This window comes from Xiphophorus couchianus, chromosome 6 (assembly GCF_001444195.1).
Source record: "Xiphophorus couchianus chromosome 6, X_couchianus-1.0, whole genome shotgun sequence".
Lineage (NCBI taxonomy): Eukaryota > Metazoa > Chordata > Actinopteri > Cyprinodontiformes > Poeciliidae > Xiphophorus > Xiphophorus couchianus.
Genome location: NC_040233.1, coordinates 12,040,446 through 12,058,246, shown reverse-complemented (window position 1 = coordinate 12,058,246; position 17,801 = coordinate 12,040,446). Strand labels below are relative to the sequence as shown.

The 17,801-nt window shown below is 40.3% G+C and overlaps 1 protein-coding gene across 1 annotated transcript in view; it reads left to right on the top strand.

Annotated features, from left to right (window-relative positions):
- The window catches only part of LOC114146704 (potassium/sodium hyperpolarization-activated cyclic nucleotide-gated channel 2), a 38,814-nt gene extending 22,574 nt beyond the window's left edge, over positions 1–16,240 (top strand). Inside the window, exons 5-8 of the mRNA XM_028020993.1 lie at positions 7,531–7,677; positions 7,917–8,157; positions 8,247–8,411; positions 8,911–16,240. Coding sequence (XP_027876794.1) covers positions 7,531–7,677; positions 7,917–8,157; positions 8,247–8,411; positions 8,911–9,863 — 1,506 coding nt within the window. The 3' untranslated portion in view covers positions 9,864–16,240. The remainder of the gene's footprint in view (positions 1–7,530; positions 7,678–7,916; positions 8,158–8,246; positions 8,412–8,910) is intronic.
- Positions 16,241–17,801: the final 1,561 nt, after the last annotated feature.

Here is a 17,801-nt window from a genome sequence, read left to right as displayed (position 1 = left end):
TCAACCCTCATTTCTTCCCATTTTGCTTTTAAACCACTAAGCCTTCGTGTGATATTCTGTAATGACCTTGTTAATGACTTCTTTTGGTTTTTTTTTAGCTGCTATAAGTTAATTCCCACAGATATGACCTATTAGTCATTCAACCATAAAAAGGCTCTTGAATTTCAGTTTAGCAAAGAACCAAGTTTGAACTGCATTTTCAGGCATTTTGTTAAGAACAGTCTAAAGCCATAAAGATAGTTTATCTTTATTTTCACACTGATTCTATAAAAATACAAAAGATAAAGAAACAGAGCATAATTGCTAGCATCAACATGATTATAACCACAGAGTTTTTCCCTTATCATTCTATAACTAATTGAGAATACGGTTCTCAGATTTCATTTCAGGTCTTGGCTGGTTTGTTTTTTTTTTCTCGTTTTTTAAGACACTACTCTCAGAAACTGTTTATCTGTTGACACCTCTTCTTTCCCTTCGGCTTTAGAGAGCCTGAACAAAATGCCGTCATGGTCAGCGACAAAGACTGGACTGAAAATGCCAAAAAAAAAAAAAAAATCTTTCAGACAGCTTTGAAACTACTGATGAAGACCTTTTCTAAAAGGCCAAGAAACTCTTGATTCTTTGGAAAAGTTCTATTTAAAGACACAAAAGGTGGTTTGAAACTTTCACATTGTTCTGCACATGCAATTAAGTCAGAACTGGGCTCATAGAGGTGCTTTTTAAATGTATCCATATGCTTTTAAACCTTTTCTTGTATAGCTTCCTCCCATCACAGATTTGTTTTTTTTTCTCCTTCTGAGGGCAAAAAAGTGCATTTCTTAGAGCTCTTTCCCCTGACCAGTTGTCAGATTTTCTTCTTTTGGGGAGGATTAGTATTTTAGCTGAAGATGTTTGTATTACAGAAAATAAATAAATAAATAAATAAAAAATGCAGAGAAGTGCAGGCTGTGCCACTGCGGCTGATTCTGACGCTGCTGGGGGGATTTGCCGTGCCGACAGACAGGACTAAAAGTGACATTATAATCATTTTGAGGGTGTTAGCAAAATAAGACTGCTGGCAGTGTGTAACATCCCATAGTGTGAAGGTTTCAGTTTCAACCCAGAGGTTATGTCAGGCTGTATTAATAGAGAATTTAGCTACAGTTGCTCTGGTGAAGATATTATGTCTTATTTGAACATTGCAGCGTAACAAAGTGGGGACAGCCCAAACAAGGCTGCACAGTGTTATGAAGATATAGAATAATCATAATACTGCAGAAGTATTTTATACTTAGGGAAATATCTCATAATATCTGAAAAAGATAAATCTGTATCTTAATTAGTTGTTTAAACATGAATGAATCTGAGACCTGGGAAGAAAGGCAAAGAAAGGTTTGTGCTACCTCTAAGGAAATCTGGCTGATTGCATTGAGTCTCTAACTTGCAGCATTCACTTCTCCTGAGTGAAAACATAGCATCAGAAGGAAATTGTTTGCGTTGTTGACTTTGCAGTAATCCCTCATACCGAGCAAGCATGAGGTGACAGTGGAAAAAAAACCTCTCCGTCGACAGGATGATTCCTCCAGCAGAACCTGACTCAGTGTGAACAGATGAGCAGCCAAACTCTGAACCAGATTACAAGTCTGTAGGAGGAAAGAGATCACATCCAGTCAGTCGCAGCAAATGATCAGCCAGTAGCTTCACAGAGAGAGACAAGGTTAAAAGAAAGGATTATGTTCATTACCTATGAGGAGAAGGTTTAGGTTTTTTGTAATTCAAATTCCCTACAAAAAGGTGTCACACTAAACCAAACAACCATGTGAAGCCTCTACAAAGAGCAAATGCATATTAATGAAAAAATTATTAAATAATTAATTAATTACATAGTAATTTTAAAGTACTGTGTAATTAAGTAGGAATAATTAATTATGACTTCAGTATTTTTCAGTTGTTGATACTCATTTACTGAGTCAAAATGTACTATCAGAGAAACCCACAAAAACTCGAAACTGAAAAAAACAAAAACATTGTATCTGTGAAGACATGAGGTATTCTGCTCTTCTTCTGGGATATAATCATTTTATTTAGAAAGCTTTAAAAATGCTGTGATATTTGACTTAATCAACACACAAATCACACAAAAGGATTAAAATTTAATTCGGTCCTGAAGGAACGCTCCTAAAACTTGTCCATGTTCCATTTCCCTCTCAGACTTCTGTTGCTGATTGACTTACACCTCGGATCATATGTGTGCCAACCTGATTCTTCTCTTGCTTATTTCTTTAAAGCAGTGTTAGGATTGGCTGCAGGCTGGCAGAAAAGTCCAGGGAGATCAGTGCTGATGTGAGAAAGCAGATGGTAGAGTGACTTCAGACAGAAATGTCTTTTCTGGAGTCTAAAGCAACCAAAAACTCAAAGATGGCCAGTTAAAAAAAACAAAACACAAAAAAAACTGCACATGAAAACAACTTTTTACAAGTGTGGCCATTTTATCTGGGTCTGGAAAGAGACTGAAGCTCACCATCAGGTCAGAGGAAACTGGTTCACATGATTGGAAACAAGAGTCCAACCTCCACAGCACTGGTTTCCTGCAAACTGGAGTGATTGGAGCACCAGTGTGGTTCAGCACCGAAACCTTCGCCGGTGACAAATCCTTCTGAGAGACGTCCCAGTAACAGTTTGATCGTTTCTTTCTCTGATCAAAACGGATTCGTGTTGTAACCCCACAGATCCATCTGTTGCATCGATAACCTCCTCTAAAAGGTTTAACACTGAATCAGCTCTCTAAAGATCAGGTGTTGGAGACCGAGCTCAGTCAGCAAAGCAGAGGAACAGACGGAAGTCGGAGCGCTCTGTAAGGATCTGCAGGATGCTTTTGTTCTCTCAGCACCTTAAACAACAAGCCTTTTCCCCTCTGTATGCTCGTCATTGATCCCTCTAGTTACCCAGAAGCAGGCTGACATTGCAGATAGCGGCCCACAAAAACGGCCTTTTCCGTTGCATTGGATCATATTCACATCGTTGCTAAAAGGAAGAAGAAGACACAAAAAAATAAATAAATAAAAGCGGCTCATGAACCGTCCCTTATCAGGCGGAATCTTCTGGTCCCTTTGAATGCACGTCGGGATTTTGAGCATTTTCTAAGAAGCTCCATTTCATTTAATGAGACTTTGTTATGTGTGAGGCCTCACAGTGTGCTGTCGCTGCCTCTGCGCGCATCTCCGAACTAAAGGCAGACAAGACGAGCTCTGACTTACCGCTATCTGATCCTCCTGTCTTTCGGTGAATGAGCTTCATATTGTAATGAGCCGATTTAGCTGGGAACAAATTAAGTGAATGAATTATGCGCCCCAAATGACTGTTCGGGGTAAACCTAAATCAGAATAGTAGAATTTGCGTAACGAAAGAGAGGAGAGTAAAAACAGATGGCTTAATTGGGTTAATGGGGATAATACTTGAGAGGAAGAAAATGTGCAATTCAGTAAAATTTGTCCATAAATGCTTCCTGTGAATGTCAACAAATTCCTAAATAGTAAATTAGACTGAGAAAAACTGTGGTAAAATGAAGCAGCAAATGCAGATTGTTTCATTAATGCTGATCGAAACTTTGGGCTAAAAGAAAAGTCAAGTCATCGGCGTGTCGCTATCTACCGCGGTTCGTTTTTAATCTGCCTCATTAGTCCAGAATTAGCTGAGTCAGAAGCTGCAGAATCAGCTGTGCGGTCGGTCGCTCTACCTGTTTGATATTTCCCCGCAATGACAGGCTCACCCAGAGACACACTTTTCCTTACAATCAGCGCTTGTATTTACTGCAGGGCAACACCGGCTTCAGAGTCCGTGTCAGCATGTCTGGTAGTTGTGACGCAGGGTCGTTTCTGCAGGCTGATATCCATCTGCAGATATCAGGATGCAGAGTCACTCATGCAGGTGAGAGTTTGTGTCGGGCAACTCAAACACGCTCTGCTGTGTGAAGAAGACGTTTCCCTCACACAGGGGCTTAGTTTAAGGCTGTGAACCACAGCTGGATGTTTAATGCTTATTGAGGAATCAATCTTTTACGTATCAGTAAAAAAAACATTTGTTTTTTATAACATGGTGACATATTTTCCCTCATATCATGCAAACCAATCTGTATAACATGGTTTTCCCGGTTTTATATATGTGAAATCAGTATGTTTTGTGCTATTCTGCAAATGAAATGTTTTATTATTGGTCTTTTTAAACCATCTGAATGGAAATAAGAACTATGAATACATTTTTTCTCTATGCAAGTATTAACTGCTGCTTGATAAAATAGCATTTTCTTTAATCAAGTTTCTTGATTTTTGTCATGTTTTTGTGTTACATCAACTTGTTGATTTTATGCAACAGACAAAGAAAAAAGTAGTCCATAATTGTGAACTGAAAGGAAAAGGAATTGTGAATTTTAATAATATTTACATGCAAATATCTGAAAAGTGTGGCTCAGCCATTACAAAGCACTGTAGAAAATATCAAGTAAATATTGAAACAGAGCAACTTGGATGGTTGCCTGCTCTATTGTGTTCCTGTCATGATCTAAGGGAATATGGAAGGTGAAGGTTTTTATTATCCTGAGCAGAGAGGAGTTGAAACATTCAGTCTGTGTACACTTATATTCAGCAGAGCACTGCTCAAATGTTTGTTTGTCAATTGTTCTTTCTTTTAGAAGCGGAGAGGCAAGGCCGCCTGTTTCTGATAATAAACAATTTCCTCTGCAGGAGTTTAGACGTTGCTCTCGAGGACTCAGAGCTCGTTGTTTTGCTTGGGGCCTCTGGCAGGACATAAGAGTTGTCTGCAGAAGAAATGAACCTAAGCCCTTGCATTTATTGGTCTGTTTTTCAGTAGTGAGTTGAACCTACCCAAGGTGACGTCAGAGGATGCTGAAACCTTCAGGTTGTGCATCTGTGATAGGCGGCGTATTAATGGTGTTTTCCTTTGTCCCTGAAAGTTGTGAGTACTCCCAGTGTCTCCCAGGCTGTTAACGTCTCTAAATTTTTGGACAGCTTTATAGCTTCTGGGTTGAGCTGTGGTCTTGTGAGGCTTTACATTTGAGCTGGGCTGAAGTGTACACAGTCTGACAGCAAAGTACAAGGAGAAATCTCCAGCAGCACCTAACTGTTCTGCCACTCTCCCCTCTGCAGTTTTGGCTCCTAGTTTGTTTTTTTTCTTAATTTGTCAGCCGCTTCTCTTGGATTGTTATTAGCATATTTCAACAATAGAAGCTGACTGTTTGTGTTCCTGCCATGCTGAACGCCTTGTGTTGATCTAGCAGCGAAGGTGGCTCTTCTTAAAGGTTAGCAGTGTATTTTTCTTCACTGTGTACATTAATGCACTAGAAGTTTGTAAAGGGCTTTATTGACAGTGGGAGTGAGGCATGTGTTCATACAAAAGCTAGATCCAGTGATTTGACTCATGAGGTGTCTCAGTGAAGACATTGCATGTCTCTGCAAAGTGTTATGATAAGATATTGTAAGTCTCCAGGCAAGGATAGTCCTAAAAACACACATGATATACTTGTCCCTAAGAGTAATGATTAGAGACAAAAAGGCACTACAAGGACTGCGAAATGTATTGCACTGACAAAGTCTCCTAGTAACAATTAGGCCTGTTCTACCAATCCACCTCACCACTAGAGTACAAACACTAACAAGATCAATTTCAGTAGCAGGGGAGGGTTTTTTTTTACGCTCCACCTAAAGCACCACCTGTAGTCTGCTGGGTTTGGCAGCAGTTTGCAGTGGCCTCTCAGTAAACAAGCAGGAAAGCCTCACACATGAATGTTCATACTGATAGCTCCCAATGCAGAGCAAAACCAAACAACGTTAAGCTTCTTTGGTTCACGTCAAATCTCATTTAAAATCTTTTAACAGTAAGACTCATTTAAACCTCATGAAATACACAATTAACACAAATTGCAAGCTGAAAACCAGTCTTTTTAAAAAATAATTTGACATTCGACATCTTATAAGGGATAAGGTTTTCATCACTATTTTTTTTTCATTTAAATGTAATATATATGCACAATCATGTATAGAGTGGCTTGGATTATTTTCTATTCAGTATTACAGATCACTGAGTTTCTATCATAAAACCAGGGAACGTGAAAGGTGAAGATTTCGTTGCCCTGAGCAGCAAAGTTTTGAAGCCGTTATTCTGTGTCCACATTGTTTCAACAGAAATGTTTGTTTGCCAAATGTTCTTGGTTTTAGGAGCAAAGGGATAGGCTGTCTGTTTCTGACAATAAACAATTTGCCTTGGAGGAGTTTATATGTTGCTCTTGAGGACTCTGAGCTTGTAAAACTGTCTGAGCAGTTGGACTTGTTTTGCTTCGGGCATCTGGCAGGATGTATAGTGTATTCTGCTGCAGAAAGGAACTGTGCATTTTTGGTTTGTGTTGTTACAGTGAGGTAAACCTATTGAAGCAAACATCAGAGGACCTTTCTTGATACATTTAGAGAATGTGGTCATTGTTGTATTAATAATAACTTCTCTAGTTCTTGCCATGCATGTCTGGACCTTCTACGTTCTTGTGACTGAGGGCATGATTAAATGAAAAACAAAAATAAGCAGATTATGTTTTTTCACTTTTTTATTATGGTCCAATTGGACGCTGAATATCATGATGGCCCAAATGATTCATCACTGATACATGTAGTTCTGTTTTCTTTGTAAGCTTAATGTTTAAACTTTCATCAGGTTTGAGGCTCAATAATAGTAAAATTTGGCTAGAAGTACCGGTGTTTCTGTTTGCATTGTGTTTGTTTAACTTTTTTATATTTTGGTCCACTCTGTAAGCCTCTGAAATAAGTTGAACTATAAAATACAATCTTGTTTTTCTGATTAACAATACTTGACTTTTCTTATTAAGACCTAGAGATTTCAACAAACACATCTATCTTTTTAATTAATGTGGCTTTTCTTTGTTAGAATCTATTCGTCTCTACATTATTCAGAGACAGAATCAACTTAATATTTTTCCTTGTGCTTCATTTTTGTTACTTTGCTTTTCGCTGCTATGTCTGCATATCTTTACTTGGACCAGCTGCCTGCTTGGGGCAGGCTCCCTCAGGATGGCAACAGAACTGGGCTTCCAAACACAAGTCAGCACAATTACTACACTTCAAAGATTAGAGCATAATCTCTCAGTTTATGTAGTTGGGTTTAAGGTGAGTCGGAAGGCATTTGTCCAAGTTTGGGTTGTCCTTAAACCAAGGTTGTTCTTTGTGGGTGAATACTCTTTGCTTCTCTAACTGTGTGCAAATCAATTTGTCGCTTCCTTTGGTCTTTTTCTAGGACGGTGTACTTTATCATTCCATTTACCCTTGGACAGAAATAAGTAAATTAAACCATGGTGCACTGAAAAACAATGAGAGAGAGGCCGTGTGCATGCAACGTCTCTGTCCTCGCTAATGTGCAGCCTCTATTGCGTATTATGTTCTTTAATACTGTAGCTGAAAGGGTAGCAATAAAAGCAGTTTTTACGCAGTGCATTAACAGCACATCATGTCTGTGTTTCCCACTCTCTCTTAGTACAAACAAGTGGAGCAGTATATGTCCTTCCACAAGCTGCCTGCCGACTTCCGACAGAAAATCCATGACTATTATGAGCACAGGTACCAGGGCAAGATGTTTGACGAGGAAAGCATCCTGGGGGAACTCAGTGAACCTCTCAGAGAGGTAAGATCTATCAACTTGGCCTATTTTCCATAAATAAGGTTAGAGTTTTGATTTTTCATCTGTTAGTTAAACTGAAATGGATGGTTTCATTCTTAGTGCAGACTTTGCTTAGCTAATGTGTGTTTGTCTAGCTTACAAGGTGTGTTTACACACTCCTCCTGTGACAGGTTTTATGCAGAAAGAGCGCATAGTCTATCTATATGTATATTTGTGCTTGATTGTGCTTAATTTCTCTTTAGGAAATAGTGAACTTCAACTGCCGAAAACTGGTGGCATCCATGCCGCTGTTTGCCAACGCAGAACCAAACTTTGTTACAGCAATGCTGACTAAGCTACGTTTTGAGGTGTTCCAACCTCAAGACTATATTATAAGAGAGGGCACCATTGGCAAAAAAATGTACTTCATCCAGCACGGCGTATGCAGTGTCATCACCAAAGGCACACTTGCTATGAAACTGTCTGATGGCTCTTATTTTGGAGGTGGGATATTGTCTTTGTCCTGGATATGATGCTTTTCCTAGGTGCTGTGGCTCTTACATTTATTTTCAAGCTTTGCCTTGCTGTTTCAGAGATTTGCTTATTGACGAGGGGTCGACGAACAGCCAGCGTGCGAGCAGAGACGTACTGTCGGCTCTACTCTTTGTCTGTCGACAACTTCAATGAGGTTTTAGAAGAGTATCCAATGATGAGAAGAGCCTTCGAAACCGTCGCCATTGATCGCCTAGATCGTATAGGTACAACAAATGAGAAAATATCCAAAGAAACTAGATTCACATCACAGCATCATTTTGATGATTATACAAAGATCTGGTAAAGGTTTTCTAGGCTAGGCTAAGGGTAAATTCAAGGCATGAAATATGTTGTCCTAAGTCTAATATTGTCACCATTAATGAATTCTTGCATCGTGATTTACAAAAATCTAATGTTTTCAGGCAGTAAATGTAGATGGGGCAGTAAAATTATATGCTTTATTCTCTGAAAATGACACAGGACACTGTAACAATATATGAAGGTACAAAGTGACTCCATTACTTTCCCTAGGGCTTATTTGAACAGAGGATGTACCTGGTGTGAAGGACATCACATCCTGTATCAAGCTACTGTTGCTTTATTTGTGCAAATTCTAATTTGCTTCTTTTTATGCATTGTTCAGCTGTTTTATTCCTTCTGTACTGTCCTTGCTTTTTATATTCTCTAATGTCGCCTCTTTTTTTTCTTTGCTCCTTCCTGTAGGTAAAAAGAACTCTATCCTGATGCACAAGGTTCAGCATGATCTCAACTCCGGTGTTTTCAACAACAGGGAGAACGAAATGATCCAGGAGATCGTCAAATATGACCGTGAGATGGTGAAACTAGTGGATCTGCAGCGGCCGAGGGCCATGTCTATGACTCCCTCTATAGGTGGGATCTTTGCCCCTCCGGGTCAGCCTCAGTCTGGCTCTGCAATTGCCACCCTCCAGCAAGCTGTGGCCATGAGCTTTTGCCCTCAAATGGCCAGCCCTTTGGTGGGTCCGGGGACTTTGCAGTCCCCGCGCATGGTGCGACGGTTTCAGGTGATGCAGAACTTGTCCAGTCCGATCTCAATGTCTCCCCTTCAGTCTCAACCTCCCCAAACACTTGGAGGGGCATTTGGATCTGCTATTTCTAGCCCCCCGGTCCAAAGCCCGCTCACAGCTACAGGACGGACTTTTCAGTACATGGCGAGTGTGGGACCGTCGGGGTCCCAGTTGTCCCTTGTCCAGCACCATGCACCCAGCCCCACACAGACCACCCAGCAGAGGCCTGCCTCACACAAAAGCACCCACTCTCTCCATATGGGTAGTTTGAGCCAGGACACCCGGGCCTTGTCTGCATCTCAGCCTTCACTCCCCCAGGAAGGAACACCACAGGCTTCCTCTGCAGTCCCCAGCCCCCCACCCTCCACCCGCACTTCCAACTCCTCCATTGGCCCCCAACAACCTTCCCACCACAACTTACCGGGACCCTCGGGTGTGGGGAGACCGGCTGGAGCCCAGCAGAGGGTGGCCTTTGCCTCCACTCCTCCTCCAGGTGGACCTACTGGAATGGGGGCAGTAGCAGCAGATGCTGGACCGGGACCTCCAGACTCTGGAGTTCCCAAGAAAGATTCGATTGTCAGCCTTCCGGAGCTAGACTCTGCCAGATCCCGGCTGTCTTCCAACTTGTGACCCTAGTGGAGCTCAGTAGAGAGGCCTTTTTTTTGTAGGAGAATCAGTGCGGTAAAGGTCAGTCCAGCTGATCATTCAGCTTGCTAAATGACCAATCAGCTACTGCCAGCGCCACCAGTCTTTCAACTTTGGTGCACTGTGTGCTGGTGTCAGCAGGAAGAAAGGAGCTGCTCGAAGTATTGAAGTACTTTGACTACAGGGAGTCAATACGATTATATTAGTATATAAAATTAAGGTTGAACTGGTCTGGTCTACTGTGCCAGCACCTTTAGTCTTAGTATCACCCCTTTCACTCTGCTTCCAAACACCTACTGCATATCGCTGACTTTACTGTAAAGATATGATGAAAAGTATGATTAATGTACCAATTACATACTGTGTAGAATCCATGCAATGCAATCTAGCAGGAGCTGGACTTAAAAATGAAAATCAGGGACTTGAGGTCAAACGACAATGACATTTTAAGCGTTCAAAAGTGTTTTAAATGTAATTTTTTTCTCTCCGTATAAGCTGTCGTAGCAAAAGAACACACATCTTCATACCGTTCAAACTAGTAGTGGAGTTAGTGTTTTAGACCGCTGGTCGATCTTACATCAATGTGTAAATAGTCGATGAAAAAAGTAAGGAAGGACGTTATATTCATTGTATCTACCCAAAACCAAAGTTGAGCTTGAACACCAAGTCTGGTTGTGTCTGTATCAACTAAAAAAGAAACATAGAAGAAAATGCCATTTATTTAACTGCCTTGATTCAACGTTAGAAGCCATATATTTGGTTTGCGTGTATGCATATATGTGAGTGTTGCTGTGTGTGTGCGTGCGTGTGAGTACGCGTGCGTCAGAGAGTTTTTGTTTATACGTTTTGGTTCCATTTTCAGAGAAGGGACTCGTGCACTCTACGACGCATCGTCAAGTATGACTGGTTGGAAATGCTGACGGTGGCACTGCCCTGTTTTCATGAATCATCTGGAAAGAGGTCAGCTGTTTGCTCAACATACTGATTGTAACCCTAAAGGCAAAGATGGTTTAATAATCTGAGCTTTACTGAAAGGAAACATTTGTGAACAACCCATACTGTATACTTGCTTGTTTCTGTCTAGGTTCATCGATTAACACATGCAATATAATTCTGCAATACTCTACCCCGCCTATATATATAAATATATATATATAAATATGAATATCTATACTTATGCTGTACAGGAAAGTGGACTTGTTTCTTTATGTATTTTTTTTGGTTTGTTTTTTATTATGTGAAATTTTAAAGAATCCAGCAGCTATTGTGGCTTCACTTGAGGTATTGTAATCCAGTGACCATGTTGTTACCTTAACCAAAAATGTGTGAGGGAATGAAAGGGTATGTTGCTGTGTTATTTTTGTGTTAAAAGAAGAAAACAAAACACTAGACTAACTGCTTACAACTGGTTTAAAGACACAGGATGAATCCACGTTTGAGCTCAGCAAGTCAGATCCTCAAAAATGTCACCCGAAAGGCATTTTCAAGTGTTTAAATTTATAGGGTGGCCAATATGGGGTACAGACGCCTCAGTTGGAAAAAAAATCACCTGGAACTTTGGTGAATGTCTCCACTTTTAGGTGCACAGAAATCCCTTGGTTCGAAGTGCGAGAGTGGGTCGAGGCTTTGATTATTTTTATTCGAAACATTCTGATCCTGTTGAATCTAAAAACTCCTTCTCCTGCTGAATGTATGCCATACGAGGAGGACGACAGCTAATCAGTTTTAAACTGCCATGTAAATAAAGGGACAGAGGATTTTATGATGCAAGGGGGGACTGAGCATTGCTGTATGAGTTGCTGAGTGTCTGTGTGATCTTTTTTTATAATCTGTTGATGCTTATTTGGGTTGAAGGTTGCTGTATTTACCATTTATACTACAACCCAATAACCCCAGATCTGAATATTAACGAAAGTCTAAAAAAATGTACCGAAAAGGGCATGAATGAGAGCGTGCTGGAACTACTTTGAACCTCTCTGTCCAAAGTGAGAAGTGAGGACGTCCACTTAAGCACCTTGTGTTGCACTACAACCTTGTAATCAAAAAGAAAAAAAGGAAGAAAAAAAAATTTCAATGTTCTGTTCTCTCAAAACTGTCGTCACACTTCTTCTGGACCCAATATATGGTTAAACTGTAAAGACGAGTAAAAGGGAAGTCAACTGGGGCAGCTGGTTCATTGTGTTAAACAAACATGGTGGCCAACTTTTTCAGCTCTGAACATTGATTTGGAGCCAAACTGTAAAATCACTGGACATTTCACTCAGGTTTGCTACCTTCTCACAGCTATGTATTGATTGCCACAATGTGGCTTTCCATTGATTTATGTAGATATGTTAATTCCCATATTTTGAGCTCGTTTACTTAATCGTCTTGAGTAATTCTAATTGGCACAGAAAAAAAACCCATGAAGTAATAATCCTAAGATTGTTGCCAGCTTTAGTGCTTGATCTCTCGTGAGATCTTAAAAACAGGTGACAGTCTTTATCCAAGGGCTTCACTGTATGGCTTGTGAACCTTTGGTCATTTTTGTACAGTTGGAACTAAAATTCAAAGGTGATTAAAATGTTTATTTATTTTAGTGATTCAAATTAAAAACTGAAATTTTTATGCAGTTTAATATTTTAAGCACGTATGTATTTCTGTTTGTTTTGATGATTATGGCTGTCCATGTACTGCACTTTATAAGCACTCAATATTTGACTGGGCTCCTTTTGCATGAATTACTGCATCAATGCAACACGAGAAGGAAGTATTCGGCACGAGGTTCTGCTGAGATGTCAAGGAAGCCCAAGATTAGTTTAACTGTGGCCTTCAGCTTGTCTTCATTGTTGAGTCTTGTGTCTTTCATCTGCCCCTTGAAAACACTGCCAGGTCAAATTAGCTTTTTGTTCTGTATAACTCATTGACAACATGGACATTGTTAGTGTAGGTTTTATGTTAGAAAATTAAATCAGTATTAATTTTGTAAAGCTTGTCACGTGAAGTTTCCTGGTATGTGATTTTAGTCACAGTGGAAATTGTTCCCCAAATCACCACTTACTGTGGAAACCTCCGCCTGGAAGGCAATTAGTTTGGATTATGTGCCTCTCCACTTTTCTTCCATACCCTAGGATCTTTATTTTTATTTCCTTCCATCTTGAAAAAAAGTACTTTGGGCCACTTGGCAATTGTCCAGTCCTTTTTCTCCTTAGTCATAATAAGACCTCTTTGACCTCGCTGGTTCAGGACTGGCTTTAAACAAATAATGCAACGTCTGTCCTAGATAGATCTCTGTGTGGTGGCTCTTAAAGCACTGAAATGGATGCATAAATGGATCCTTTGGGGAAGTATCTATCGTCATCATTTTGATCATCACTGTGTCCAGCCCCAGTCCACAACTTGTTGAAACTCCCCAGAATCTTGAATTTAGTTTTTTTTCTGAATAATTTAATTCTCATCTTTGTTGCTGTGCACCTTTCTTTACAACAGTTTTTTCTTCCATTCAGATTCTTATTAATATGAATTAATATGCTTGGATATTATGCTATAAACAGCCAGCTTTTTTAGCAGCGGCTTTTTGTGGTTTGTTCTCCTTGTGGAGGGTTTTAGTGCTTTCTGACTTATGGGTCTCATGTCAAATTATTTTCTGAGAAAATAGGTTTTGATTAGTTGTATGCCACAATCAACAAAATTAATGGAAATAAAAGTTTGAATTGTGTAATTAATCTATAATACGAGTTTTACTTTTTAAGCTGAATTACTGAAGTAAATCTACGTTTCAAAACATTTCTAACTAACTGAGACACTCCTACAATGAAGGAAACAAAATTCAATTTTCTGTTTCACAAAAGAGTAAAAAAACTTATTTTAGTCTTTCCTGAGTCACAGTACCGCCTCCCCAACCTTTCAGTGATACATGAATCATAAATTGTTTTCTTTTTTTTCCTGTGGGAAAAGTGAACACCAAAACACCAACACCATTCTGAATGAAATTTGTCTGAGTTGTGTTTTTCTGTGCGCTTCAGTACTGTTCTGTCTGATTAATTGGTCCTTCTCCTGAGTTCTTTTTGCTAATACCAGAGTTTGCCCTGTTAAGCTGCTATCAAGACTGTGCAGGTCTCTGAATGAGTCCACAGTCGGCAAGAGCAAGATGAATGGAGAATTAAAGAGCTAATGTTTCAGGCAATATCAGGCACCGTCTCTGTTTCATTGCATCTACATGTAGTGTGTGATTCCCTCCTATTCAAAGGATGGCATTTGAGGCACTTTGATCGGCACCGCTCCGTTTGAACCGTCAGCCACAGGCCCGATACAGCCCCGGCCAAGCGCACACTGCCAGTTTATCTGTTTTTGTGTTTGTCTCACGGGTTGCTCAGTGTGTCGGCTTCTAGCTGCCATTGAGACGTGTGTGCTGTATTGGCCTGATGGTGGGCCGGTTCAAAGTGGGATTGTTTAATAATTATTCTTCTGGACTTTGCTGTAAAGTGGGAACGAATTCCTTCAAATGTGTTTGGCACTGACTGACAGTGATTGAGAATCTCAAAGTTTCAAGCCTCTCACTCTTGCTGTACCAGATGTTGAGGGTACTGAATGCCTTGGTGTTGATTTATTAGCAAATCAGGGTCTTATGTATGTCTGTTCTTTCTAAGTTATCAGTCAGTTTTATTTGGTTGTAGATTTATGATTTATATTTACAATGTGCCCTCTGCACTTGGACTGTATATACCTTGTGCCTAGTACATCTAGTTTCCACATAGTCTCCTTTGTGGTATGTATGTGCCTGTAAAAATGCAAATATGTGTTTTTATTTCCAACTTGCAATATATGTACAAACCATTAGATGACTAGTATTGCTAAATTACAATGACAATGTCAGTATATACAATTTTCCCTGATAGGGGAAACACAAAATTGCACATTTTATGTTGGGTTGAACCTTCCAACACCATGCGCGCTGTACTCGGTTCGTTCATGTTCTGTACATATGGTATACACAGAGATGTGGGGCACCTTCTCGGGTTTTCACCACAGCTGGGTGTTTAAGCATAATTTTTACAAAGAGAGGGTGAGCTCTGGCTAGCTCCTGGTGGATATCAGCAGTCTAGACATTAGCTTAGGAAAGCTGCTTGAGCCAAAAACAGCAGAAGTTAACTAGCAAAACTGTGGAAATGCTTGCACAAAATCAAAATACATATACAAAATGATAAAAAAAAGAGTAAATAAATAAAAGGCTGTTCATATGCTGGATTTTCGTCAGTCTGTGCTATTGCACAGCTTTTCACACTGATCTGGTGTTGGCCACTAAAGGGAAAAATAATTCTGTCCAAGACTGAATCCAAATCTTGAGTCACAGCAAGTCTTAAACATGACTCCCAGATGAGTTAGCTGACAGATAAAGCAGGAGTGCATGCTTGTATTTTTCTCATTTAAGCAGAGTTCTGTGTATGATTGTTGTGGGACCTTCAAATCTAGAAACTGTTGTGTACCAACTACTGTACAATGATTTTATTTAGTCTTACAGTTTAACTTTTGTGTCGTAGCTACTGTAGCCTGCTTAACTTACCTAAGCCTTCTCTCTGCTTCAGGACTCTGTGTGCTTGAGTTTGTGTGTGTGTGTGTGTGTTCCTGTGCCTTTCCTTCTATAATGTTGGTCCCACTTGAGAATATGATGCCATTTAGGGGGTTGAAACCCACACATAGCTGAGAGATGCCAGCACAAATAAAATAATAATAAAAAAACACCTATAAAAGGTCACAACCACAGCTGTTTTGAAACTTCTAAACAATATTGAAATGCTTTCTAGAATTGACTCTAGCACATCCTAGACTTAGTAGCATTCCACAGCCTGCACGAACGGCTCAGTGTGGGCATCCAGACACACTTTACCAGCACCATGAAGATGACAGCACAGATCTCTGAAACACGTCTCTTCTCTCGATGAAAACCAGTCTGCAAACATCTCAGGCTATGCTCGGCTTCTGCTCGTACAAAAACAGGCTTAGGTATTACTCAACTTCAACTCTGTCTTAAGTTGATGTTTATATTCCAGTGACAACTCAGCTCCCAGCCCCAGACGCAGTTCTTACCAAATTGGTCTAAAATGATGGTGGTGGGTAAACGGGGCTGGTTTGGGTGATCTTTGGAGTCGTCTTGTCTCTCCAGACTGCGATACACAGCTGGTGGCTGGGGTGAGGGGCTGATTTGCTCCTGTGTCCAAAAGGCTGTCTTGTCCACCACCTTTGTTGTTCAACAACACAGAACCACACTCTGGTTTATCTCAATAAGCTGGTCTGTCAGTCAGTGGCAATGTTGTTTCAGCATCCATAAACAGACATAAAATACCTTGTTGTGCAATAAAAAAATGAGCGCATTGGCATACTTATCCCTGTGTGTTGACCTTTTTTTGTCAGCCTGTATTTGTTGGTATTTTGAGTAATCAGTAGTTTGAGCATGTGAGTGTTGAACATTTAACTAATGCCTCATTTTCATTGAGCGGTATGGCATGGGTTAGTGCCGTTTGGTATGCTATTATGTCTGTTTCTATTGTTAAAGCGGCCCATACAACAGACTCGCACCGCCTCATTCCTGGATACTCTGGACGATGAGCCTGAACTGCACTGACCCGTGCCTCTCAGTGGAAACGGGGTAATTGAGAACCTTGCCAAAGTATTAATGCACCATTTCCACATTTTCTTGCAGCAGAACCACCAAATGCACTGTTTATTTCTGTTTTATATGATGGCTCAACACCCAGGATAAAGCTGTGAAATGGAAGGAAAATGAAACCAATCAAAACCTGAAATGTTTGGAATGCATTTTTACTCAGCCCATGATATCCCTACATATATGTATATGTATAATCTAGTTTAATTTAAGAGATCATCTAAATTAATAAAGTCCACCTGTGTATAATTTAATCTGAATATAAATACAGTTGTTCTCTGTAGGTCTCAGAGGTTTCTTGGATAACCTTAGTAAACAAATAGCAACATTAAGAGAAAGGAATACAGCGGACAGGTCAGGGATAAAGAGAAGTTAAAGAGAAAGCCTTAATTAGGGGCGCTGCCAAGAGTACCATAGTACCTCTGGTAGAGCTGCAGAAATTCACAGGCGATGTGGTAGAAACTGTGGAAAGTACGTCAATTAGTTGTTTGCTCTCAAAACCAGGCCATTAAGGAGAATTAGCTAAATGAATGCCTTTGTTGAAAGGAAGCCAAATGAAGTTGTGTCTGCAGTTTGCCATAAGCTATTTAGACAACACAGCAAAAACCTTTACTGTGTTGTCTCACACAGCAAGGAAATTCCAGTGCGACGGCAGCGAAGTGACTGGTAACCATGAAGATTCACACAAAGATAAAAATAGAAACTATACAAAAGCAGAACTGCAGTATGTACTGTACAGTAAGGGCACAAATACTGGACAATACTGTCCAAATATTAAAAGTGTAGCTCTGGTCAGATCTGGTCACTTAAGCGGAATTTCCCGGCCTGACTGCAAAATACTATGTGTGCCAGAAAACACTTCACATCATTTTGACATTCAGCCAGGTGCTATTGAACAGCTGGAGTATTGATGTGAGGTAATCAATGTCCAGACCTAAATACAGCTGAGGATCCACAGTCCATTTGTCCTTCCACTGTCTTTACCAGCTTGTTCTTGCTGGGTTGCGGACAGGCTGGTGTTTATCTTCGGGGGTCAACTAGTGACTTGTACAGCGTAAACCCTGGACCGGTCGACACTTCATCACTAGGCAACACAGAGACATGCAGGACAAACAGTCATGTACACTCTCATACCAAACCAAACAGTCATGTTTCTGGAGAGTAGGAGGAAGTCAGAGTACATGGAGAACCCCCACATTCATGGGTAGAACCTGCAAACTCCATGCAGAAAGACCCACGTTGGGATTTGAACCCAGGATCCTCTTGCTGCCAGGCAACAC